The sequence below is a fragment of the Suricata suricatta genome, chromosome 4 (genome assembly GCF_006229205.1).
Source record: "Suricata suricatta isolate VVHF042 chromosome 4, meerkat_22Aug2017_6uvM2_HiC, whole genome shotgun sequence".
NCBI lineage: Eukaryota > Metazoa > Chordata > Mammalia > Carnivora > Herpestidae > Suricata > Suricata suricatta.
Genome location: NC_043703.1, coordinates 14,165,219 through 14,190,910, shown reverse-complemented (window position 1 = coordinate 14,190,910; position 25,692 = coordinate 14,165,219). Strand labels below are relative to the sequence as shown.

Here is a 25,692-nt window from a genome sequence, read left to right as displayed (position 1 = left end):
TTATCTTTGGAAATTAATTTATACTCTACTGCAATGTAGAGGATTTACCCTGTATGACTGCATTCTTCTAAAATTTGTTGACACTTGTTTTCAACTTAAAGTTAATTTTTATCAACATTTTATGTGTATTTGAAAAATTATTCATTTGGTGTTATTGGGTGTTGTGTTCTCTATGTATCTAGGTCAAATTTTATAATTTTCAAATCTCCTCTATCTCTTGATATTTTGATCAGCTTATTATATCAGGTACTGAGAGATGGGTGGTAAAAATAATCCCAGCATGATAGAGAACTGTAAATTTCTCTAATTCTATTTCTGCCTTATATATGTAAAATGACCTTCTTTATCTTTAATAATGCTATTTGTCTTATTGTCTAGTATCTCTGGTATTAGTATAGCTATGCCGATTTTCTTTAGCTTAGAATTCGTCTAAAATACTTTTGCTACTCTTGTATTTTATTTTCATCTTTATCCTAAAGTTGTATTCTTACATATGAGGTGTACTTTCTACAAACAACATATGGTTGTAATTAAAAAAATACATAATATGACAACCTTTATCTTTTATTTGAAACATTTAGTCCATTTACACTTAATGTAATTGGGTTAAATTCTAACTTATTATTTTGTGCCTCCTTCACATCCCATATATTCTACTTTATTTATCCTATTTTCTTAGTCCAGTTATATTATTTCATTCCATTTTTCCTTTTTATTATGACATTATGCCTGTTCTTATTCTTTTAGTGGTTATCTTAGAAATTAAATTCCTATTTGCCTGAAAGTCTAAAAGTAATCACTACCCTTGCTCTGATCAGTATAAGAATTTTACATGTTATTGAAAAAACCCATTTATCTTATGGCTTAAATACAACTGTTATTTTAAAAAATGTTTAATGTTTTTATATTAAAAAATTTTTTACATTTATTTATTTTTGAGAGACAGAGAGAGGCAGAGCACAAGTGGGGGAGGGGAAGAGAGAGAGAGGGAGGCACAGAATCCAAAGCAGACTCCAGGCTCTGAACTGTCACCACAGAGCCTGACATAGGGCTAGAATCCACAAACTGTGAGATTATGACCTGAGCCAAAGTTGGATGCTCAACCAACTGAGCCACCCACAGGTCACTAAAATTTTTTAAATGTGTATTTATTTTTGAGAGAGAGAGAGAGAGAGAGAGAGAGAGACAGAGCGAGAACAGGGAAGGGAAAGACAGAGAGAGGAAGACACAGAATCCAAAGCAGACTCCAGGCTCTGAGCTGTCAGCACAAAGCCCTATGTGAGACCTGACCTCGTGAACTGCGAGATAATGACCTGAGCCAAAGTTGGATGCTTAACCCACTGAACCACCCTGATGCTCCTACAATTGTTATTTTAAAATTCTGTATATTAAAAAAAAATCCTTCTAAGACATTACTTTTGTTTTATATATTCAATGTTCATAGAATTATCCAAATTTACTATTTTCTTCTCTCTTCAATCTTTTAAAACTCAAACATCCAATTAGAGATTTATTTTTTACTGCCTGAAGTAACTCAGAACTTCCTTCAGTCTGAGTGTGCTGGTGGCAAATTTAGTTTTTCCATTTATCTGAAAATCCCTTGTTTTTATGTTTCCTCTTGAAAGATTATCTTTTTAGGGTAAATTATTGTAGGTTGGCATTCCTTTTTTTCACTCACTGCTTTTAATTATCATTCCAGTATCTTCTGGTTTTCTTTTTTACTGCTGAGAAATCAATGATCAGACTATCTCTAGCTCTTTGAAGGTAACTTTATTTTTTTCATCTGGTTTCTCTCAAGATTTTTCTTTGTTTTCTGCAGTTTTATCAACAAGAGCATAGGTGTGAATTTTCTTTAATTACCCTGCTTGGCAATCACTGAACTTTTCTGAATATGTAAATTGATAATTTCCATCAGTTCATAAGAATTCTCAGCCATTAATGCTTCAAATATTACATGTACCTTTTTTAAATGTGAGTATAGTTGACACACAATGTTACACTTATCTCATTCTTTCATTGTCTGAGCTCCATTTAAAATGATTTTAATTATTTTATACTCATAAAGCACTTTACAAACTGAACTATCTTATCCTTACAACAGACATGTAAGGTATTATTAACCCCAATTTATAGATGAGGAAAATGAAACAAAGAGGCTAAGCAATCTGTCCAAGGTCACACAGCTAGTGAATGGTGGAGGCAGGTTCAAAGCGATCCTGGTCTCTCAAATTTCTCACTCTATTCTCTATGTCTCTTACGCTCTCTGTTGTGCTATTCTCTTTTTAAATGTCTCTGTTACATCTGGAATATCTTCTGGTCTTCCAGCTCACTAATTCTCTCTTTAGACATGTAAAAGTCATCCACTAAATTCTTAATTTTGGCTATTGTATCACTCAGTTTTAAAGGTCCTACTACTAAAAAAAAATCAGATATGCACTTTTTTTATAGTTTTTTGTTCCCTGCAATTGTTTTCAAGTTTGTCTTTTACTTCTTTAAACATTGTAAGCACAGTTATTTCAGTGTCTCTGTCAATACCTATAATACAGACAGTGTTTGTGGGCCTGCTTTCTGTTTGTTTCTGCGGGTTTTCTCTGTGTATTTGTGGATGAGATGCGGAGGTGTTTCTGCCAAATGTCTATATAACCTCAGTCATCTGGAACTAGTTTAGTGCAAATTCAAGGCTCAGGGTTCCCTGGACTACTTGCATGATACAAATTTGGGCTAAAAGACTGTGCAGAATAATTTACTAGGGTTCATTCTTACCCTGAAGCTACAGTCAGCTTATTGTCCAGAGTGTCTTCTAACAGATTACCCACTTTACATGGGCCTAGGTTTTTACTTTCTGTCCCCATCACCCTGCAAATGAAATCAAAATGACAGTTCAGGTGTACCAGGACGGACAAGTGTCCTCAGGACAAGGGGAACTTCTGTGCTTGCTTACTTCACGAGGCTCTTATTTTCCCTATAATTTTGGTTTTGTATTTCGTTGTTCTTATTTTGGTACTGTCAGCTCCTCGTTGTTTTTAAGATGTTTCAAAAACATTTACCCAACATTTTTACTAGTTTTAAGTAGGTAAGTTGGTCCAAAGAAATAAGAATAAATTTTAATCTAAAATAAAAACTATTTTTCACTTTTTTTTTTTTGGTAAATGAAAGAAACATCACTTTTTCTTTCAAGGCTAACTTTTCAATCTGTGTCCCAGGTCTCATCTCTAGAGCATAACTTGTAACACTACCTGGCTATAGATACAGTAGATCTAACAGACACATCCTAACTTAGAAAAAGTCTTTCCTTTTCTTGTATCTTCAAGCTCTCTGCCTTTCCTTCATGAACTTAATCCTCTTCTTCCTTTCATGCTAGATTTCCCATATCACATTTAAGGTAGTAAAATTATAAAATTAGTTGTAGAATAATCAATTGAGGACAAAAAAGAGTTCTTAGTACTAAGAACAAAACCCATTAAGAGCTTCTGCCTCACACACTTGCACTTCCAGTATTTTGCTCTTGAAGCTGTTTATCACGACAATGACGTCTTCCAGGTCTGGTTCAGAGTCTGTTCCTTCATGCCTAAAAGCAGAAAAACAAGTAAATGTCTATAATCAACTCAAGAAAAGACATGTAATTATGATGGTATAAATAACAGAATAAATTCATCTTGTAATAAATACAAGTATAACATCACTGTGTGTGTATATATATATATTTGATGTTACTATAGTCAATTAAGATATGCTATAATACACAATTTTCAAAATTATCCAATATTAACTTGATACAAATTAAAACTGTACAAAAGTAATTCATTAAATTCAATATTATCTAATCACAGAGCAAGCTCAAATTATCGCTGATCTTGGCTGCAGGACACTGAAATTATCACTAACGTCAAGTCTTTCAGATGTTCTTGATACACTGTGATGATGGTTAAAATATGAAATGTTTTTGAGACTTTAAAACAAGTTGTTATATATCATAATCGAAGGAATTCTACACCGTCCAACAACTTTTCAGTATCCACCAGCTATTTTCATTTAGCAAATTCTGAAGTATAATTAAACCCACAAGACCGAAGATGTGTCTGTGATGCTCATCTGCATGACTTGAACGTGTTTTATATTAGATATAATGTATTTCATTGTCCAATTTTCAAAACTGCATGCACAAATCAAGTATGATGGCTGTGACCACTAATTTTTTTGGTATCATTCTACGTACAGAAAAATGCTGTTAAAAACATTTACAATAAAGCAACAATATGCAATAAAGCTGAATTATGGCAGTGAGGGAAGGCAATCAGACGTCAAATTAGTAGATACTTTGAGTTTAGTCAGATTTAAAACACACACCTGAACATTCTCCTGAAATGAACACCTGAAGGCTTACACAGATGTACTGACGCATGCCTCTGCCTCCCTTTTCCTCCCAATTCCCCAGCTGAGGTGGCAAAACCAAAGTAGAAGGCACAGCCATGCCCAAAAATTACCACTAGGAAATGGACGGGGTTCCAATTTTTATACTAGTAATGTCAAATTTCTTAAAACGTTCGAGTTTCCAGTCATAAACGTTGCTCATAAGCATCAGCAACGTTAGCCGTTGAATCCACTGTCCATCAAGAGCAGGGCAGAGCCAGGTCACACCCACTGTGGCTAGACCCACACAAGGTCTAAAGCAAACTCCCTCCATCCAACCAGATGGTGGAGGTGGTAGTAATGAAGACTCACCCTATTTCAGGCATCACCTCAAGTGCTTTAGAGATGGTAACTCACATGATCCATGCACTCCTCCTTTGAGGAGGGTGCAGTGATTCTCCTCGACCCAAACAGCCGAGGTAGTCGGGATGCTCACCACTGCCCTAGTAGATCTTTGTAAGTAATGCTACGCAGCTAAAAATCACTGGATACATAAGGACAGTCAGCAGCTTAAGTGAAAGTAACAAGCTAAGCAAGCAGGTGGAGGACATGGGCTTTACTGAGAAAGAGTTAATTCAGGAAAAAGAGGAGCATTCAAATCATTTACATTCTCAATGGAATTTGGAAGAATACTGTATCTCAGTAAGAGCCGTTTACTGCGAAATGAAAGGATTCACTATATGTCAAGAAGCATAACTTTTTTTTTTTTTTAAAAGGACACATACTTATTTTTCTGGGAATCTAAATATAAATATCATGTAAATTTTTGTAGAGGTAAAAATAAATCACCCTCTTGTTCTTATCCAAAACATTAAAAACTTATTTACACATAAAAATTTTTAAATGGTTTATATAACTCACCCAACTATTTCATAAATATCTTCAGATTTTCCTTGGCGTAATTTCAGTATCCAAGCACCTGGGTTTGCTTTTAATTGAAAATATCCCTTTTAGGATGAGAAAAATATGATCACAGTTACAGGACTAAAAGCATCCAATTGTTCAAAAGAGATTATGCATGAGTCATTCAGGAAAGCGTTTACTAACTATAGTGGATGAATTCTATAAATCAATTCCAAAAAGAAGATTGTGCAATAGTCTGAATTACATATTCTGAAAGCATGATTCCCTCCATTTTTGTTTTATTTAATTACTTTAAGGATCGTTTTTGTTTTCTGGGAGCTTTTCAGCAATAGCAGGATAACATCTATCTCACCTATTAGGAAAACTTCGAGGATTTCCCCTAGCCATGTAATTAAATACAATCAATCAAGTACTCATCAGAATACTTACGAGATTAGCCATCACTATTGTATCAACCACAGCAGGGTCACTTTTCGTGCCCAGTGTAAACTGCAGACCCCGCGGAGGCTGTTCTGTCATTGTGTCAAAGCAGTGTCCCTCCAGTAGTAGATATTCTAGCTCATACTCTGCGGTGACGGTCCTCTCAACCTATGGGGAAAACAGGTCATTGTTTGTGGTTCTCATCATATAAATTTTGTAATAACTAAATGTAATTAACATCAGTCAATGTTCGTGGAGGCAACTTCAAGCTTTCATATGAGTGACTTAATGGTTGCATCAATTTCTTCAAGACCAAAACTCATGATGAGTTTTTCCTCCTTTGCCATGACATCAGCTTTACTCCAACCTCATGATATATGCACCAATACCACACGCAGGAGAAATGTCACCAGGTTGGAGTATTCGAAGATCTCTTCAGGAGAGAGTGAGATGGGAAACTCCTTCATTGGCAGGTGCCCTTGAGCCCCTCCAGATCTGGCAAGAAGGCCAACTTACCGTCAGCCATCACCTTTCTTGTAACATAAAGAGTTAGTCATTGTCTTGCATTCACAATAATATATGCTCATCAAAAAATTTAGCAAATAGAAAAATGTAGAAAAGAGAAAACACAGAAATTACCTACAGATTAAATATTCATATCAACATACTGATTTTTCTTTTCTATAATTTTTTTCTAAGAAAGTGTAACCAGCTGTTTCATTAAATATAGTTTTTTACGAACACCTTATCTCTGCAGATTTCTTTTTAAAGATCCAGTACTTTTTCCAGATTTCTTTCTATTGCAGTAATATTTTAGGAATAGCACTTTTCCTCTACTTGATATGAAAACTATAAGCACACATGAGAATGAATCAAATGGTGACTTTTACACAGTTAGGTAATTTTGTTAAGCAGATGAAACACTGATGCTTACTATACTATATCATTTTATTGGGCTATGAACTTTTGACAGTATTTTTTGGTGTGTTTAGGATATAAAGTATTTAAAAATATTCTCTATTGGGGCGCCTGGGTGGCTCAGTCGGTTAAGCGTCTGACTTCAGCTCAGGTCATGACCTTGCAGTTCATGAGTTCGAGCCCCATGTCAGGCTCTGTGCCAACAGCTCGGAGCCTGGAGCCTGTCTTCAGATTCTGTGTCTCCCTCTCTCTCTGCCCCTCCCCCACTCGTGCTCTGTCTCAGTCTCAAAATAAACACTAAAAAAAAAAAAAAAAACCCCTTAAAAAATAAATAAAATATTCTCTATTGGATGGCTGCTTTTCCTCTCAATCACCACAGAAATAATTATAATAGTTGGGTGCAACATTTCTGTCTGAGGCCAGTTCTGAAGAACAAGAAATAAGTACCTTCTTTGACAATAGTACTTGTTCGCTGGGTTCTGAATTATCTGTTGAACTCCTACTGGTCTAGTAATGAGCTTCCCCTGCGTCAAGGACGCGTGCCCCCAGTCCCGAGAGCACCATGTGCACCCCGAAACCTTCACGGGAGACAGACTTAGGAGGGGAGCACACTGAAATCAGAACAGAATTACAGAACTTCCCTTTACAGACGAGGGAACTATACCTCACAGTGGTCATGAAGCTGGAGTATTTTTCTCTAGGAGTTAGATATTAGGGCAGAGTCCAAATACAAATCAGTTTGGGACCAATAATACCATTATTTTATATTTTGATGTAAAACTTTCTCTTGTCCCTATAGATTTGGATATCAGACATCAATTCTGTGGACTTCCTCAAACTGCAACATCAAAAATAGCCCATCCGTTTTTTTTCAAAGAGTTCTTTCTAGTGAATATTTTAAGTTTACTCTAAATAATTTCATAAAGGTAATTTAAGTTAAATTAGTTCCTATTATCAAGGTTTATTTTTAGCAAGGACAGGTGTTTGTGGTCTTGTGTGATGTGTGCATTTCCTTTCTGTATTCACTTATCTGTTCTAAATGTTAACTTACTGATATGAGACATGAATTTAGTATCCTTCAAATATAATTTTGGGTGCATATTACTATTTCTAAATGCAAGTGTTTATTGTATTGTTCTGTGGCTAAATAGTAAGGGAGTTAGCTCCTCCCCTTTAAAAAAAGTATTAAGTTTAATTATAGAGATAATCATTTGGATTTATTAACAATTATCCAGGATAGTAAAATAGGAATTCTTTAACAATGACACTGTCAATGGACATCGAAATTACAGCTGACCCTTCTTGTTACAATGAGCACTGGGTGTGATATGTAAGTGATGAATCACTGAGTTCAACTCCTGAAACTAAAATTACACCAAATGTTAACTAACTAGAATTTAAATAAAAATTTGAAAAAAATAAATTGCAGCTGGCCCTTGAAGAACACGGGCTTGAACTGCACGGGTCACTTACATATGGATTCTGTTTTTACAAATGCGGCACCGTACTGGAAAGGATGCCCTCGTCCTTATAATGTTCTTACTCACATTTCTCTTCTTCAGCTTACTTGGAAGTTGTATGTAAGTAATGAATCACTAAATTCTATTGCTGAAATCATTATCACACTATATGTTAACAAACATGGATTCAAATTAAAAAATTTTTAAATCCATGTTTTTAAAAACCACTAAAATACTGTTAAAGATAAATACTGAAACAAAATTTCCTCTTATTAACAAAAATTTTTAAGTTAGTAATTTATAAAGAGTATTATACTATATTTAAAAAATACATATGGATTACTATGTGATCAGTAGGGCTTCTCGTCAATAGAAGGCAAGTTAGCAGTTAAGTTTTGGGTAGGCATCAAAAGTTATATGCAGATTTTGAACTGTGGGAGAGGGAGCGGGGGTGGGGGGTGTTATTCAGGGCTCCACCGTGCTGTGTCAGAGGCAGGGAATATCTTGTTCCGTGAAGCGCTTTTTACCATGGCTACCTCCCACTGTCCTTTAGCAATCTCTTATTCCTCACTTTCACTCTACTGGGTACACATCCAATAGTGTTCTAGGTGTGTAGCTATCTTTCAGATACAGGCTGTGATGTAATATAACTGAGGAGTGTTTGGATGCAGTTCTACTAATGAGCTCTGAGGAAAACCGCCTCTGAACTCCAGGGAAGAGGGACTGTCTCACTGGAAGCTTCCCGAGAACCAGCTGTCACCTCTGATTATGACATCGATGCTCGGTGTGCCATGAACACAGGGCCAACGTCCTGGGGAGGGAGAGTTTTACTACATCAAATGTTTTTACATGTCTATGTAACGTCCGGGGATCAGACGTGACAAGTTCTTGCAGGAGCCAGTACACAGGACAATCTTCCACTATTTGCCTCACTTCTGCCAGCGCACACTCTGCCCTTGACCTGCAACTCCCTTTCTCTACTCCATCAAGTGTCTCTGCTTTGTGAGTTCAGATTCTTCTGGACTGTTGCGGGTCATATTCCAAGTACGTACAGAACGTAGTGGGAGAGAAGACACTTAAAGTAGTTAACTTTCGCTGGTGTGAGAATTTGTAATTTCCTTCTGTTCATTCATATAATCTATGGAGACAGAAAAACTGTTTCTCTTTATTTTAGTCTTCTAAAATAAATACAACTACTGCTCATTTAAATAGCTTCTAGGGGCATCTGGCTGGCTCAGTGGACTGTGTGACTCTTGATCTCCAAGTTGTGGGTTCGAGCCCCATGTTGGGTATAGAGAGATTATTTAAACATAAGATGTATACAAGTATATATATTATTATACATATTATACACATATATTAGTAGTTTCTAAAAAGGCACCACTATATCTGCTACTCACAACAATGTGTAATCTCCATTAATTGTTTAATGGTTACTGAACTTTTTACCACAGACTCAATTTAAGTCTTTTCTAAGCTGTGTTAATTCTCCCACCACAAACATTTTAGCATTTTGGTTGGAATTTGTCGCTGGACTCTCTTGATGGAGAATCCAGCGGCTCCTTTAAGAGAGCTGGCTGACCACAGAGGAAATAGGACTGTATTTTTTACTTTTTGCCAAACTCATTTCTGAATTTTCTCTCCTGGATTTTGTTATTTTGCTGCTTTTCTATTCTTTCCTGAGATTTGAAGCACTGATTTCTGGTGAGGCTATGGTGGAGTCTTAGGTCCTCTCTGGGCGGCTGAGGCTGGTGGCAGTGGGCGTGTTCCCCGGAAATGATGGGAACCCACGTAATCTCCTCACAAGTGCATCGGAAGAAACCTGCCTAGAAGGAAAGTCTTCAGACAAAGGTAATGCATGAGGAACAAATATGATGATCTTCACCTTCCCATCAGCGGTAAAATGTTCACGCCTAGGTCAAGGCAGTACGAAGCTTCCATGCTCAGAGCTGGGAAACTGGTCAGGGAACCAAACCAAGAGGAAGACATTAAGAAGGAGGGATTTGCTCCCTTCTCTGGATTCCTAGTCTCTAGGTAAGCTCTTCTAAAACGCTTCTGTTTTTAGGAGCATTTTTGGGTGCTTCAGGGATATCCAAGAATTTTGTCGCGGATCCAGTAATGTCTTTAGCCACTAACATTAGTGCTGGTTTCTGAGTCCAATTTTTTGAATGACTCAGTGTATTTTAAAACAGTCTCTTCCCCTTTTTCGGGCCCTGGACTAATGCAGTAGGTGTGGGAGAGAAGGCTGGACATTTCTTGGAGAAGGATCATGGGCGGGGGGTGCAGGGGTTGGGGCCAGAGGGAGGGCAGAGGGAGGGTAGGGAGCATAAGGGTGGGTGGGAAGCCGAGCACCCGCCTGCAGCTCTGAGAGCGCCCTGTTCCCTGCTTTCTACCCGAATCTCGTTGGGGCTGCTTTCTCTGGCCATGCGCTGAGGCAAAACAGAGTTTCAGCTAAAACTGTTCCTTCCAGAGTTAAAAACAAAACCTGAGGGGCAAAATAGGTATTTCACAGTGTTGTCCTAAGTCATCCATCCCCATATTTTCTACACTGTTCATCTTGGAGGCACACCTGTGAACCAGAGCACCTAGGAACCAGGAAAACTAGAGAAGCTGAATTTGGAAGTTAAGGAAACTCCAAAATCAAAGGAAAGACTGGACCAGGACCTAGAACCATAAGGAAGAAAATTCTGGTAGCAGCCATGGCATGATCCCTCACTTCTGACGGTTACAGTGGCTGATAAGAACGTACCCTATTCCTCTTATATCACATCACTTTCCACGACTTACATCCTTGAGGTGAATATTGTCAAGGTCACAGTTGCTGCGTACTGTTTCAACCAACCAGCCTTCAGGAGTGATCATGTTGAGGGTCAGCAGGGGCGCTTCAGGGATATCCAAGAATTTTGCCACCGGTCCAGTAATGTCATTACCACCTAACATCAGTTCTGGCTCCAGAACAAAACGATAAAAGCTGTCATAGAACATAAATAAAAATACATACTGTGACTAAGATTGAGATTTCTTCTAAAATATTTAAAAACTGAAAATCACTTACAAACATGACCAAAAAGTCTCAAATTAAAAAGACTAAAACACACTGTAACTGCAGAAGAGTTAATGCTTGTAAACGGTAGACAGTTTGTTTACAGTGTCCTCTATTCAAAGACCATAGATATCATCTGTCCTTGTTAATTATTTCTTAATGAACATGATAGAATGCTTTTAAGCATAACCTGACTTATGTGGGTTTTAGTAGCTTATGATCTGTCATTGCTCACCGATACTTCTTCAGATTAAACCATTTGCCAGACATTTTACTAGATGTTGGCACCAGTAATTATATGAAGAGAAATAATAGCCAGGAAGCAAATAAAATTCAAGCAAAAATTCTGATGAAAGTTCAATTAAAAACAAATAGGATTGGAGCGTGCCTGGGTGGCTCGGTCAGTTGAGTGTCTGACTCTTGACTTCAGCGCAGGTATGATCCCAGGGTTGTGAGATCGAGCCCTGCATTGGGCTTTGCACTGAGCATGGAGCTGGATTAGGATCCTCTCTCTCTGCCCCTCCCCCAGGCTTGACTGGGAAAGGAGCCACTTCCAGGCTCACACATTCCCTCAAGGGCCACTGGACTAAGGACTGCCGCTGGTTACTAGTGGCTAGCTGGCTACTGTCCCCGGTTCCCTGCCACAAGGGCCTCTTCAGCATGCTTGGTCAGAGAAGCACAAGACAGGAAGAGACAGAGAATGTGAGCAAGACAAAAGTCACAGTGTTTTATAACCTAGTCACCCAAGAGATATCCCATTACTTTTGCTACATTTTTTCCATTAGAAGCAGATCGCTAGGTGCAGCCTGGATGCAAGGAGAATCTACACAGAACAGGAATCCTAGGAGGCGGTGACCACTGGCAGCCGTGCCCACAGATGCCTGCCACAGGCGGCAGAGTGACACAGAGGAGGAGTAAGAGGAGACACAGGAGAGAATGGTCAGGAAGAAAATGTATAAAACAAATACTCGGTACTGTCCAATGTGGCAGAAATGTCATCAAACAAGAAGTGTCCCAAGAAGCTGCCAACAACAATTTCTTTGTGACTTAGTAAAAATGACCCAGCAGGAAAGAGCGAGTTAAAGGCAAGCTGCATGGGGATGTAGAGTGAATGAGGGATGAACAGGGGGTACGACACATCTCTGAAGAAGCTGAGAAGAGAAAGAATGCAGAAGAGGAGAAAAAGTCAGGGCTCCAGAAGAGAGAACTTAAGAGAGCAATTTGTTTCTTTTTTTAAACTGCGTAAACTCTCAGGATGGAAAGAAAAGGGCCAGCAGGGAGGTTAATGACAGGGAACACAGGACCTCTGTGATACAGCAAGGCTCCAGAACATAGGAAAGTGAGGGTTCCAACAGAAAGGGAGGATTCACGGAGAGGAGATTCGGTACCTTCTTCCCCTACCAGTGGGAAGACGCAAGAGGCTGCCCACAACCTGTGCCACGTTTGAGAAGGAAGGGGCAGTATTTTAAAAGGAAAGGGCTGGGGACCAACATGTCATCTAGTTTGCTTGACAGATGCTACTGAGTAAATAATACTGTGCTGAGCTCACAGTTTCGAGCCAGTGTCACAGTCGTGTTGTGCAGCACTGTTGACCACTCAAAGCATCTGTCCAGTACATTAAGGGTCATTTCACCTTAGAGAGGTCAAGTTCTTTCCTTCCTAATGGATTGTGCTTCCTTATGTTCAATATTCTTACTCTTTATTATATAACCCAAAGCTTTACAGAGATACTATGGAAAGCATCTCTACTCGTGTGAATAAAAATTCTGTACTCATGGAGCTAACTGACCTCTTGATTAGTGGCTAAAATAAGATGAAAGCTTTGGTTCAGATTTAGAAGGACATAATAAAATGTGAAACACACAAGATAAATGAGAAGTATGAAAAGTGAGATATGAGACAAGAGTTGCAGGAAAGGAATGAATGTACCCTAAACTTTCATCTAAATTCTCTACATATCCCATTTTATTGCTTTCCAAATACTGTACTAAAATCTTTGCCATGTTTAAAATATCTGCTCAAGGCAATAATCTATGATATGTTTACCAATTACAACAAGTATAATTCAGTAAGTAAACAAGGGACTAACTGAATGCAACTTTTCTGTCTTGTGTTTGCATATATTCTTTTAGAACTACATTATTATACAAAGAAAAAGCACACACAAGCCTTTTTTTCTGCCTGGTGACACCGGAAAGATCCTGCATATGCTGATCAGTAAGCATAGCTCAAAATGAGTCATTCTGACCCAGAAAGGGGAAAAAAGGGTAAATTTTTGTCCCGACTTGACAGACCATGTTATTTCAACAGAACAGTATTAATGTGAAATATCTGTGTCTATTCTTGTGCCAGAACCATACTGTCTTGATGATTACAGCTTTATCATCTATGAGCTTTAGCACGTAGTAGAGGCTAAAGTCTGGGATTGTGATGCCTCCGGCTTTGGTTTTCTTTTTCAATGTAACTTTGGCTATTCAGGGTCTTTTGTGGTTCCATACAATCTGAAGATTGTTTGTTCTAGCTCTGAGAAGAATGCTGGTGAAATTTTGATTGGGATGCATTGAATGTGTAGGTTGCTCTGGGTAGTATTGACATCTTAACAATATTTTTTCTTCCAATTCATGAGCATGGGATGTTTTTCCATTTCTTTGTGTCTTCTTCAATTTCCTTCATAAGTTTTCTATAGTTTTCAGCATACAAATCTTTTACATCTTTGATTAGGTTCATTCCTAGGTATTTTACAGTTCTTGGAGAAATTGTAAATGGGATTGATGTCTTGATTTCTCTTTCTGTTGCTTCATTATTGATGTATAAAAATACAACTGATTTGTGTACACTGATTTTGTATCCTGCGACTTTGCTGAATTCATGTATCAGTTCTAGAAGCTTTTTGGTGGAGTCTTTTGGGTTTTCCATGTAGAGTATCATGTCATCTACAAAAAGTGAAAGTCTGACTTCTTGCCGATTTGAATGCCTTTTATTTCTTTTTATTGTCTTATTGCTGAGGCTAGAACTTTCAACACTATGTTAAGCAACTGAAGAGTGTACATCCCTGTCGTGTTTCTGATCTCAGGGGGAAAGCTCTTAATTTTTCCTCATTGAGGATGATATTAGCTATGAGCTTTTCATATATGGCTTTCATAATGTTAAGGTATGTTCTGTCTATCCTGACTTTCTTGAGGGTTTTTTTTTTTTGAAGATGCTATATTTTGTCAAATGCTTTTCTATTGACAGGATCATATGGTTCTTATTCTTTTTTTCTACTAATGTGATGTATCAGGTTGACTGATTTGTGAATATCGAACCAGCTCTGCACCCCAGGAATGAACTCACTTGATTGCAGTGAATAATTCTTTTGATATACCATTGAATTCGATTTGTTAGTATCTTGTTGAGAATTTCTGCATACATGTTCATTAGGGGTACTGGCCTGTAATTCTCCTTCTTAGTGGGATTTCTGTCGGTTTGGGAATCAAGGTAATGCTGGCTTCATAGAATGAGTCTGGAAGCTTTCCTTCCATTTCTATTTTTTGGAACAGCTTGAGAAGGATAGGTATTAATGCTGTTTTAAATGTCTGGTAGAATCCCCCTAGAAGCCATCTGGTCCAGGACTCTTATTTGTTGTGAGATCTTTGAAAGCTGATTCAATTTCTTGGCTGTTTATGGGTCTGTTTAAATTTTCTATTTCTTCCCATTGGAGTTCTGGTAGTGTGTGGGTGTTTAGGAATTTGTCCATTTCTTCCAGGTTGTCCAGTTTGTTGGCATATAATTTTTCACACTATTCTCTGATAATTGTTTATATTTCTGTGATGCTGGTTGTGATCTGTCCTCTTTTCATTAGTGATTTTATCTATTTGGGTCCTCTTTTTTTTTTTTTTTTTGAGAAGTCTGGCTGGGGGGTTATCAATTTCATTTATTTTTTTCAAAAACCAGCTCTTAGATTCATCAATCTATTCTACTGGGTTGTTGTTTTTTTTTTTTATTCTGTATTGGTTTTTTTCTGTTCTGATTTTTATTATTTCTCTTCTTCTGCTGGCCTTGGGGTTTATTTGCTGTTCTGCTTCTAGTTCCTTTAGGTGTGCTGTTAGATTCTGTACTGGGGATTTTTCTTGCTTCTTGAGATAGGCCTGGACTGTAATGTATTTTCCTCTAGGACTGCCTTTGCTGCATCCCAAGGGGTTTGGACTGTCATGTTTTCATTTTCATTTGTTTCCATATATTTTTAAATTTGTTCTTTGATTGCCTGGTTGACCCATTCATTCTTAAGTAGGATGAACACCTTTCCAAATTTTTTCTTGTGGTTGATTTGAAGTTTCATAGTGCTGTGATCATAAAATATACATGGTATGATTTCAATTCTTTTATATTTGTTGAGGGCTGTTTTGTGACCCAGAATGTGATCTATCTTGGAGAATGTTCCATGTGCACTAGAGAAGAATGTGTACTCTGCTGCTCTTGGATGAAAAGTTCTGAATATATCTGTCTCACCCCACCCCTCAAATCTGGTCTAGTGTATCATTCAAGGCCATTGTTTCTTTATTGATTTTTTTGCCTAGATGATCTGTCTATTGCTGTAAGTGGAGTATTAAAGTCCCCTGTAATTACAGTATTCCTATCAATAAGATTGCTTATGTTTGTGATTAACTTATTTATGTATTGGGTGCTTCCAAGTTGGGAGCATAAACATTTATAATTGTTAGTTCTTGATGGATAGAACCCTATGGTACTGGCACAAGAACAGAAACATAGACCAATGGAGTAGAGAACCCAGAATTGGACTCACAAATGTATGGCCAATTAATTTTGAGAAACCAGGAATGAGTATCCAATGGAAAAAAGACAGTCTCTTTAGCAAACGGTCCTGGGAGAATGAAACTGGACCACTTTCTTACACCATACACAAAAATAAACTCAAACTGGATAAAAGACCTAAATGTGAGACAAGAAACCATCAAACCCCTAGAGAAGAAAATAGGCAACAACCTCTTTGACCTCTGTGGCAGCAACTTCTTGTTTGACAAGTCTCTGAATACAAGGGAAATAAAAGCAAAAATGAACTATCAGGACCTCGTCAAGATAAAAAGATTCTGCACTGCAAAGGAAACAATGAGTGAAACTCAAAGGCAACCAATGGAATGAGAGAAGATATTTGCAAATGACATATAGGATAAAGGGCTAGTATCAAAAATCTGTAAAGAACGTACCAACCTCAACACCAGAAAAACAAATAATCCAGAAAACATGGGCAGAAGATATGAATAGACACTTTTCCAAAGAAGACAACCAGATGGCTAACAGACACATGAAAAGATGCTCAACATCACTCATCATCAGGGAAATACAAATCAAAACCACAAGGAGATACCACACATCAGTCAAAGTAGCTAAAATTAACAACTCAGGAAATAACAGGTGCTGGTGAGGATGTGGAGAAACATGAACCCTCTTGCACTCTTGGTGGGAATGCAAACTGGTGTAACTGCTATGGAAACAGTATGGAGGTTTCTCAAAAAGTTAAAAGTAGAACTATCCTACAACCTAGCAATAGCACTATTAGAAATTTATCCAAAGGATACAGGAGTGCTGATTCATAGGGGCATATGTACACCAATGTTTACAGCAGTGCTTTCAACCATAGCCAAATCATGGGAAAAGCCCAAATGTCCATCAACTGATGAATGGATAAAGACAATGTGTTTTATATATATAATGGACTATTACTTAGCAATGAGAAAGAATGAAATAATGCCGTTTGCAACAACATGGATGGAACTGGAGGGTATGATGCTAAATGAAGTTAAGTCCTTCAAAGACAGACAGATATCATATGTTTTCACTCACAGATGTAAGTTGAGAAACATAATGGAAGACCATGGAAAAAGGGAAAGGGAAAAAATAGTTTCAAACAGAGAGGGAGGCAAACCATAAGATACTCTTGAATGTGGAGAATAAACTGGGGGTTGATGGGGGTGATGGGGAAGGGGGAAAATGGGTGATGGGCATTGAGGAGAGCCCTTGTTGGGATGAGCATTGGGTGCTGTATGTAAGCAATGAATCATGGGAATCTACCCCCAAAACCAAGAGTACACTGTATGCACTGTATGTTAGCCAACTTGATGATTAATTATTGACATGTTAATAAATGACATGACAATAAACTTAAAAAAATTTTAAAGTTGCATATAACAATAAACATTTTCTATAATTACTGAAAGATTATTCTATAATAACTACATCTCAATACTTAAAAATAAATAAGACAGTAACATAAAGTTCATTTTGATAATTCAGCTCAGAAGTACTGAAAGTATAGCAAAACCAAAAATGGCTTAATTCAACTTTACTTCCCTTTTGTATATTTCTAAATAGGTATTCCTAAATAACATTTTCAAAAACACTCATGGACAAACATAAATCCATGTAAATACTGTAATTATGTTAGATCAATTTTACTGGCTAGGTTATTATAATTTTGCACCAATTAAGGTTAATACATTACCTTTGATCTTCTGATCTATTTCAGTTAACCATCTTATGAAGAAAAAAAAAAAAACAGAACTTGCCAGTAATTACGGTCCTTTTTTTTAGTCTAAGCATTTGAAAACATTTTGAAGTGAAATTATGTTCCCTTAGACTCACCTTGTTAAAGGGGCTTCTGAAAGCTTACCCCTGCAGTTCATGAACAACTTTATCTTCATGTTGATAATCTTGCCAAGCACCTATTAGAAAAATGTTCCCATATTTGATATTACATAATCTTAATATATATCATTTATTAGGGATTTACTATGTACTAGGCACTGCACGTACACCTTTTAAAAAAATGTTTTATTCCTGAGAGACAGCAGGCAGGGAAGGGGCAGAGAGGGACAGGAACAGAGGACCTGAAGCAGGCTCTGCAATGACAGCAGTGAGCCTGATGGCAGGTTCAAGCACACGAACCATAAGATCATGATCTGAGCCAAAGTCGGGACACCTAACTGACTGAGCCACCCAGGTGCCCCGCATTCACACTTGATATTCATTATCTCATGTGATCCTCACAACAGCCTTCAGAGGTAGCCACTTTCACAGCTGAGCCACAGAGAGATGTAGTAATTTGCCCAACATCACACAATAAATCATGACCAAGGTCAGATTTGAATCCAAATAGTTGATTTCATTGCTCAAGGGTTATGCTGCCTCCCTACTGCCTAATGTGACTTTGTTTCATGGTCTCCAAATTTCCTGAGCATTGAAGAACAAGTAAAATAACAGCTGGAGCCATGACATGTGAATATGAAGTGTGTCCCCACAGCAACAAGTGGCCAGGGTGCCCCAGTCCGTTTGGAATCCCACCCACATGGCAGAGATGTAGGAAGTTCCTGGCACATATGGATGAAATACTCTCTATTCCCTGGGGCAGATGACGTAGTAGAGTTATTAATTTTGGCAGTGCCTACCTCTAGAAAGGCAGCTCAGTGCAGATTTGACAGATATTAGGCAACAGAGGACATAGGCAAAGGTAGAAGGATGACAGCAAGCACACAGAACAGGAAAAAGCAGGCTTGAGAAGGAATCAGGGTGGACTAAGAATGTCTGAGCCCTTATTCCCATTCTACCACTCCTCATATTTGCTACAGCGAAGGTTGCTGAGCCACTGTTTTTCCCAAGTGTTAAATGAGACATTATCCATTTTTTCCAATAAATTGTGTTTTATAGCATAAATTTTTCTTATGGTAAGAAATAATAAATTACATGAAGTAAAAGGTGCTCAGAAGGGAAGTATGCTATTATTTCCAATCATGTAAACAGAGATCCAATCATCTTTTTATATTTCCATATAAATTCATATTTTATTCCTAAATTCTACCTTTACATAAACACGTCAGAGGTAAACAGTGTTTTTTTTCCCCAAATGACTCTGTAGGAATAGGTATTTATACACTAAAATGTATCATACTAGCTCCATGCCCTACAGATATGATTATTGATAACTATTTTCTTTTTTTTTAAGTTTGTTTATTTTGAGAGAGAGAGAACAAGCAGAGGAGGGGCAAAGGGAGAGAGAGAATCCCAAGCAGGCTCTGTGCTGTCAGCAAAGAGCCTGATGCAGGGCTCGATCTCACGAACTGTGAGATCTGACCTGAGCCAATATCAAAAGTCAGATGTTGAACTGACTGAGCTATCCAGGCATTCCTTGATTGTTGTTTTTTTGAACAATAATCTGAATAGCATGTCTCAGGAAGTTCAAATGTGAAGGTACACAAATATTAAAATAAAGGATGGGAGTAAGTAAACCGACTATGGAATCATTTGCTCTGCTTATATACTGAACAGGTAGACTGGCAAAGCCTTTCCAAAATTGTTTGTCCAAATAATTATAACAGATATCTATAATCCCTTTTCCCAATATGATTTGGTAGGGCAAACTAATTTCTGATAGTGCCGTATGGCCCCGCTTGAACCCTCACATCTTCCACCAGACTTAATATCAAAATATTTTTGCCTGTTTCCAAAAGTGGGGCCAACTGTCAAAAAAAGTCTACTTCTGAGAATACTTAATTTTTTTTTTAGTATTTGTTTATTTTTGAGACAGAGAGAACGAGCACGAATGAGCACGAGCGGGTGAGTGGCAGAGAGAGCTTGGGGACAGAGGATCCAAAGTGGGCTCTGGGCTGACAGCAGTGAACCTGATGCAGGGCTCGAACCCATGAACTGGGAGATCATGACCTGAGCTGAAGTGTGATGCTCATCTGACTGAGCCACCCAGGCACGCCTACTTCTGAATATTTTTAAAATGTGTCTTTAAAAAAAGCCTTGAGTAATTTCATATAGAAGTACTCCACAACTTTGAACACCACTAGGAAAAAAAAATCTATCAATTTCCAATGTAAGTAGCTTATGTGATTTAATGACTGAAAGCTGCATCACAACTCAAACCTCTAAAGTCTTCAGTACAATGAAAAGCCACAGAATGCCCTTTCAGAGTCCCCTGGCTCTGGCTGCCCCCTGGTATCCTTCTCCCTGCTTTCTCAGGGAAAGAATGTTCACGTTTATGCAGTTTCCAGGCTCCCTTGGAGCTGGGGGGACCCGGATGACTTGCGCAGGGTGGTCAGGGAGACAAGAGTGGATGGAACATGGCCTTGCTCTCCCCTCCCCGCTCACAGACACACAGAGATGAGGTCAAGGAGCCTGGCTGGATCTCAGACCACCAGACGCCAGCTGCTGTGTGAGGGTGACTGAACCACCAGACAAAAGCTGCCTGAGTCCTCACCCCGTGGGGCCACCTCAGCCACTCCAGGCGGCTGTGAGCGGAGAGAGATATACTCCAGTCTCGAAGGTTCTGTTACTTTGGCCAAACTTTCTGAGTAAATATAACCTTCACTGGCTATTGTTACTTATGATACCATCAGCTTCTCCAGAGCCATTTCTTCAGAACTCAAGACAGGGCGAAGACAGGAAGACCCTGTGTTAGTAAGCTCAGAATGCTGCCACAAAATACCACAGCCTGGGTGGCTCAACGACAGACATGTATTTATTTTAAGAGGCTGGCTGATTCCGTTTCTGGTGAAAGCCCTCTTCCTGGCCTGGAGGCAGCCACCATGTTGCCGTGTGCTCACATGACCTCTTTTCTGCATGTGTGAGGAGATAAAGACCTCTCTCTCTCTCTCTGCCTCTTCTATAAGGCTATAAATCCTATTGGATTAGGGCCCAAACTGTAAAATCTCATTTAATCTTAATTATTACCTAAAGGCCCCACTTCCAAACACAGTCACAGGAAGGGTAGGGCTTCAACATATGGCGGGGGGGGGGGGGGGGGACAAGTCCACAGCAACACCGAACCTTGGGACTGCCATACACCTTGTGCACAGCCCTGCCACTCCATTTTCTACATTGAAATGTGACAAAGTAATTAAAAAGTTAAACAGAATAAATTAAGAAGACACAAATACTGTACTTGAAAATAGACCTGAAAGATTAGTTATAAATTTCAAAAGGAAAGTATATAATAAAATACATACTAAAAATATCATCTTACAATCAACAACTGGGCCATCTTCTGCGCCTCTCTTGTCAACGGATCAACGATAGCAATGACATCGAAGAACAGATCATCCTCTTGAGGATTTATCTTTATAATGCTAGGAAAACAGAAAATGAAAGGAGAGGAGTTAAATTTAATTATCTAATAAATCTTAAGCTCAGTTATACACATTCTTATAAATTGCTTCCTTTCTCACTGGATTAAAAAAACCTGGGTATTTCACAGATGAAAATGCAAACTTTAAAGCCTAATGTTTGTGTTCAATAAACAACAGAACTGGAAAGAATTGGAGAAAAAAGTAAGATTTTATGAACCAGTGATTTTTAAAAACTCTTCAAAGAACAATACTATTACAGTGAAAACTCTAATCTTAATCTCCCCCAAGTTCTCATGGATCATACGATTCAAAAAAATAAAACCAAGTTACTTTTGTGTTTGTTGAATATAGTTTTTTAGATTTGAGAATAAAATGGAACTTTTGAGTAATTTTATCAAATTTAGCGTATTATATAACAGGAAAGTTCAGGGGGGTGAAAGCCCAAATTTATCATACTTACTTTGGACCCGAGGCACCTTCTCCTGAGCTCCTCCCCTCAGTCTTGCTGCTTGTTTCTTTCACTGAACTAAGTTCTAAGTTAGAAGATGGACTAATCTTCATAAGGAACACAGAGCAGTGAAAGATAATAAATTTTATATTTAATGCAATTAAAAGTTAAAAGTATATATTTGACTAAAAGTATAGATTATTCTAATTGGATTATTGTTTTAACTCTAAAATAAAAGTCAGTTTTTTGAGATGTGTGAATTAAATACTTTAGGTATTACAAACAATAAAGGTTACCAAATCAAAATGTATCCCTGTAAGATCACAGGGATATTAGTCTTCTTTGGTGCAGAAAGACAGTAAATATCTAGACTTTTTGCAGTGAAGGGATGAATTTCTCAGCAATAAAAGTTAATGTAGTAAAAGTCACTTCAAATATGGGTCCTTTGACAAAGAAATTTTATTTTATATGAAGTTGCCCTGATTTAATTTTATTAAAAATATATCTGACGATAAATTTGCTACATAACTATTGCTAGAAGTAAGGACTATAAATCAGATGTTTTAAAATTGAAGAGACTATCTACAATGGTTAATTACTTTAGTAATTACTTTTGGTGAAAATATTACAAATTGTTGCCATACTTGTAGCATTACTCAAAACTGGTTATTTTCTTATGCTTTATGCGATGTCATGCCGGCTAAAAGTAGGCATCTGTTTACTCAGACTACCGCTGATTGGCTAAAACTGCCAATCTGCCAAAACTGGTTATTTTTTGTTATGGTCGTGAAACCAGGCGTCTGTTTAAACAGACGGCTGCCGATTCTATGAGACTGTATGTATTCGAACCCAACAGTCCCCATCATCCATTTCTATGTGCGTTGATGTAGACTCATCACCATTTTCTGAGCAGAATCCTGAGCCTATTAGTAGGTATTACACTGGCTAATCTAAGGATGGAAGTAGAATGTCTCTTCTCGACAACGTTAACAGAAAGATGTTACTTCTACCTACACCACCTTTCTAAGGCAATGAATGTGTATTCAATTGCCAAGAAACTATTGCTATACTTTATGCCATTAGCCAGGAAGAATAATGTCAAGTACACTCTCAGTCAATAATTGTTAAAAGCTTAGGTCAGAGAGAGACACGAAGGTCCGCTTGAGGTATGTGCAGCCATCAAATCTTACAGATAAATTAAGCACATTTCAAACAGGCCTCGGCAGCAGGAAGCTGCTACTCAGCCAATACCGTTTCCATTCCAGGCTGAGGCGGTTTACTGAATTAAGTCTGTTAGGATGTTAATTAGTTTGTATATAATGACAGGTCAAGCCGCCATTTTACAGATATGGCTGAAGACACTATTCATTCTATAGTATTCCCTCCGTGAAGATTTCTCTGAGAAATTTCAGTGTCCTCCCTCTTCTAAAAACAGTTACATTTCACCTGAACAACTCCTCTGTTTTCACTTGTGAGCTCTGTGGACCATGTAAACCAGAAAGCTGACGGTGAAATTTGGGGGGTGCTCGTGGCAGGCACAACGGCCACCCCTCTCGCAACCTCCATTCCTTCCTCAGTACCTGTCCTGTGAGCTCCGAGCTCCAGTACCGCCAGCCTCAGAAGCACTGCTTAACCAGCTCCTACAACTGTGTAAGGTCCAACCCGACCACAATTCTTTTATAGATGAGCAAGTAAGTTCTCATCTACACCCCCCCCACATGTACATGCACACGTGCGCTTGCGTGCACGTACACACACACACACACACACACACACACACACACACACACACACACACAGGCATTAACACGTTTCCACCGCTCTGACTAAGCCCTGACTGTACAGTCCAGTGCTTCCCAGGCTTGCAACACAAAACCCAACAAAGTCATTCTTCCTTCATTAAAGCAATACCTTCACTTGGGTTAAGTTATCATTAAGTTTTGCTGACCTGGATCCTACTTAAGGTAGGTATGCACATCTCTCCTCAGATTAAGGGGAGTTGATTTTATGGTCTAACTTTCAGGTCCAATCTTCTTTCTCTTATTTCCAAGTGTCATTATTTGTGTAACAAATACACATGATAGCTTCAACGCATTAAATATCTATTATATTCACAGCAGTAGGTCTGAGTCTCATAAAACCCCGGGAGGGTAGGGCTCAACACCTACATTTTATAGACTAAGGAACTGAAGCTATGAGAAGTCACAGGGCCACGGCAGTCTGAGATTCAGAAGCTGGGTTTTGTGGCAAGAAAGCTTGTGCTATGCCACACAACCAATGTTGATGGAGATAAATTTATCAACATGGTTAACACATAGGAAAAAAACAAGTGAAATGCCTAAATTGTATACATGAACTCAGAAAATGGCAAATTATCTTATCTGAGTGTTATAGAAGGTGGGCATTAGGGGAGCATTATTGTATAAACAGAGATGCTCACTAAACGTATATGTTGCATATCCATTTCTACATTTTTATAATAATGCCACAGAAATAACAGAAGAAACTGGAGAACGGCAAACCACTATCATAAAGTCACATCATACCTTCTGTCTGTATAAAATAAGGCAGTAGGCTTAAAAGCAGCAGACACATTGAGAGATGTGAAAGTTAGAGAAAGAGAGCCGAAACTAACCGACAATACCTATAAAAGATCAAGTGTTTCAGACATTTAACACGGGAGTAAATAAGTTCCAAACTAATCAAAATTCCAAAGTATAATATAGCTTAACGGAGCAGTCTAGTGACTCATGTTTACAGTGATGGTTTTGAGTAATTTGTGTTAATTTATTTCGGCACATGGTACTTAGAAGTCAGAGAAGCTTGTGAAAAGAATTCCAGTAGAAAAGAGGGGCACCTGTGTATTCAGTTGGTTGAGCATCTGACTCTTGATTTAGGCTCAGATCATGATCCTGGGGTTGGGGGATTGAGCCCCGTGTCAGACTCCACGTGCGGAGTCTGCTTAAGATTCTCTCTCTCCTTCTGCCCCTCTCCCCAGCTCTCCTGCTATCTAAAATAATAATAAGGGGCGCCTGAGTGGCTCAGTCGGTTGAGCTTCCGGCTTTGGCTCAGGTTCGTGGGTTCGAGCCCTGTGCCGGGCTCTGTGCTGACACCTAGCTCAGAGCCTGGAGCCTGCTTCAGATTCTGTGTCTCCCTTTCTCTCACCCTCCCCTGCATGCACTATCTCTGTCTTTCAAAAATAAATAAGCATTTAAAAAATATATTAAAATAATAACTACTTATAAGTATTGAATCTTAGTTATCTGGAAAACAAAATAAAACTTCCTTCCCAACAGTGCTCCTTTCCTTAGAAAGTAATTTTCCCCGAGCACACAACTGCACATCGGTGGAGACCTCTCTAAGCAGAGACTTCCTGGGGCTACAGCACGTGTTACCGTCCAGCAGGACACGTGAGCAATGGAAGACCGCATCTGCCATAAAATCTGAAAACTTACAAGGAAGCCTCAGCCATCTCGAGTCTATGTTGAGGTATTTGTCTCAATTTAGTTTTATAGGAGCAGTGGTTAGAAAAAGATCACACAATGAAACCTGTCTATAGGTTAATTACATAACGTCTATTTTTTTCTCCAATTCTATGTGGTCCTTAATTAAAAACAACAGAAAATGTTCCCTTCTGGGGAACTTCCATTTCAAACATCTTAGAGGAGGAATTTCTTTTCCTACTCTTGTCAAATACTTTTCTTCTCCAACAATTTTTAATTTACTCGAAATTCTGCTAGAAGTGGAAACCATGATTGAGTGAAGGATGCAGTGACAGAAAAGATGGACACTAATAGATTCTTACCTGTGATCCTCTCTAAGGAATGTGATGTCATACGGAGATTCACGTTGTGGCAGAGAGGAAATGAGGGCATCAACTTTCATAACAAGGTCACTCATGCTGGGAAACAAGAGTAAACAATCTGTGAGCTTTTCTGAGAAAGAGCCATATTTCATATCACAATTAATGTCTCGAGAAACAGAAATTTAATGTAAAATATCTCC

General features: G+C 38.3%; 1 protein-coding gene across 1 annotated transcript in view; it reads right to left on the bottom strand.

Moving 5' to 3' along the window:
• UGGT2 (UDP-glucose glycoprotein glucosyltransferase 2) overlaps window positions 1-25,692 on the bottom strand; it is a 187,893-nt gene that overhangs the window by 31,559 nt on the left and 130,642 nt on the right. The window contains exons 24-30 of the mRNA XM_029936528.1: window positions 25,493-25,588; window positions 21,137-21,239; window positions 17,755-17,834; window positions 10,860-11,043; window positions 5,704-5,862; window positions 5,272-5,357; window positions 3,484-3,568 (exon numbers count right to left, since the gene is read on the bottom strand). Coding sequence (XP_029792388.1) covers window positions 3,484-3,568; window positions 5,272-5,357; window positions 5,704-5,862; window positions 10,860-11,043; window positions 17,755-17,834; window positions 21,137-21,239; window positions 25,493-25,588 — 793 coding nt within the window. The remainder of the gene's footprint in view (window positions 1-3,483; window positions 3,569-5,271; window positions 5,358-5,703; window positions 5,863-10,859; window positions 11,044-17,754; window positions 17,835-21,136; window positions 21,240-25,492; window positions 25,589-25,692) is intronic.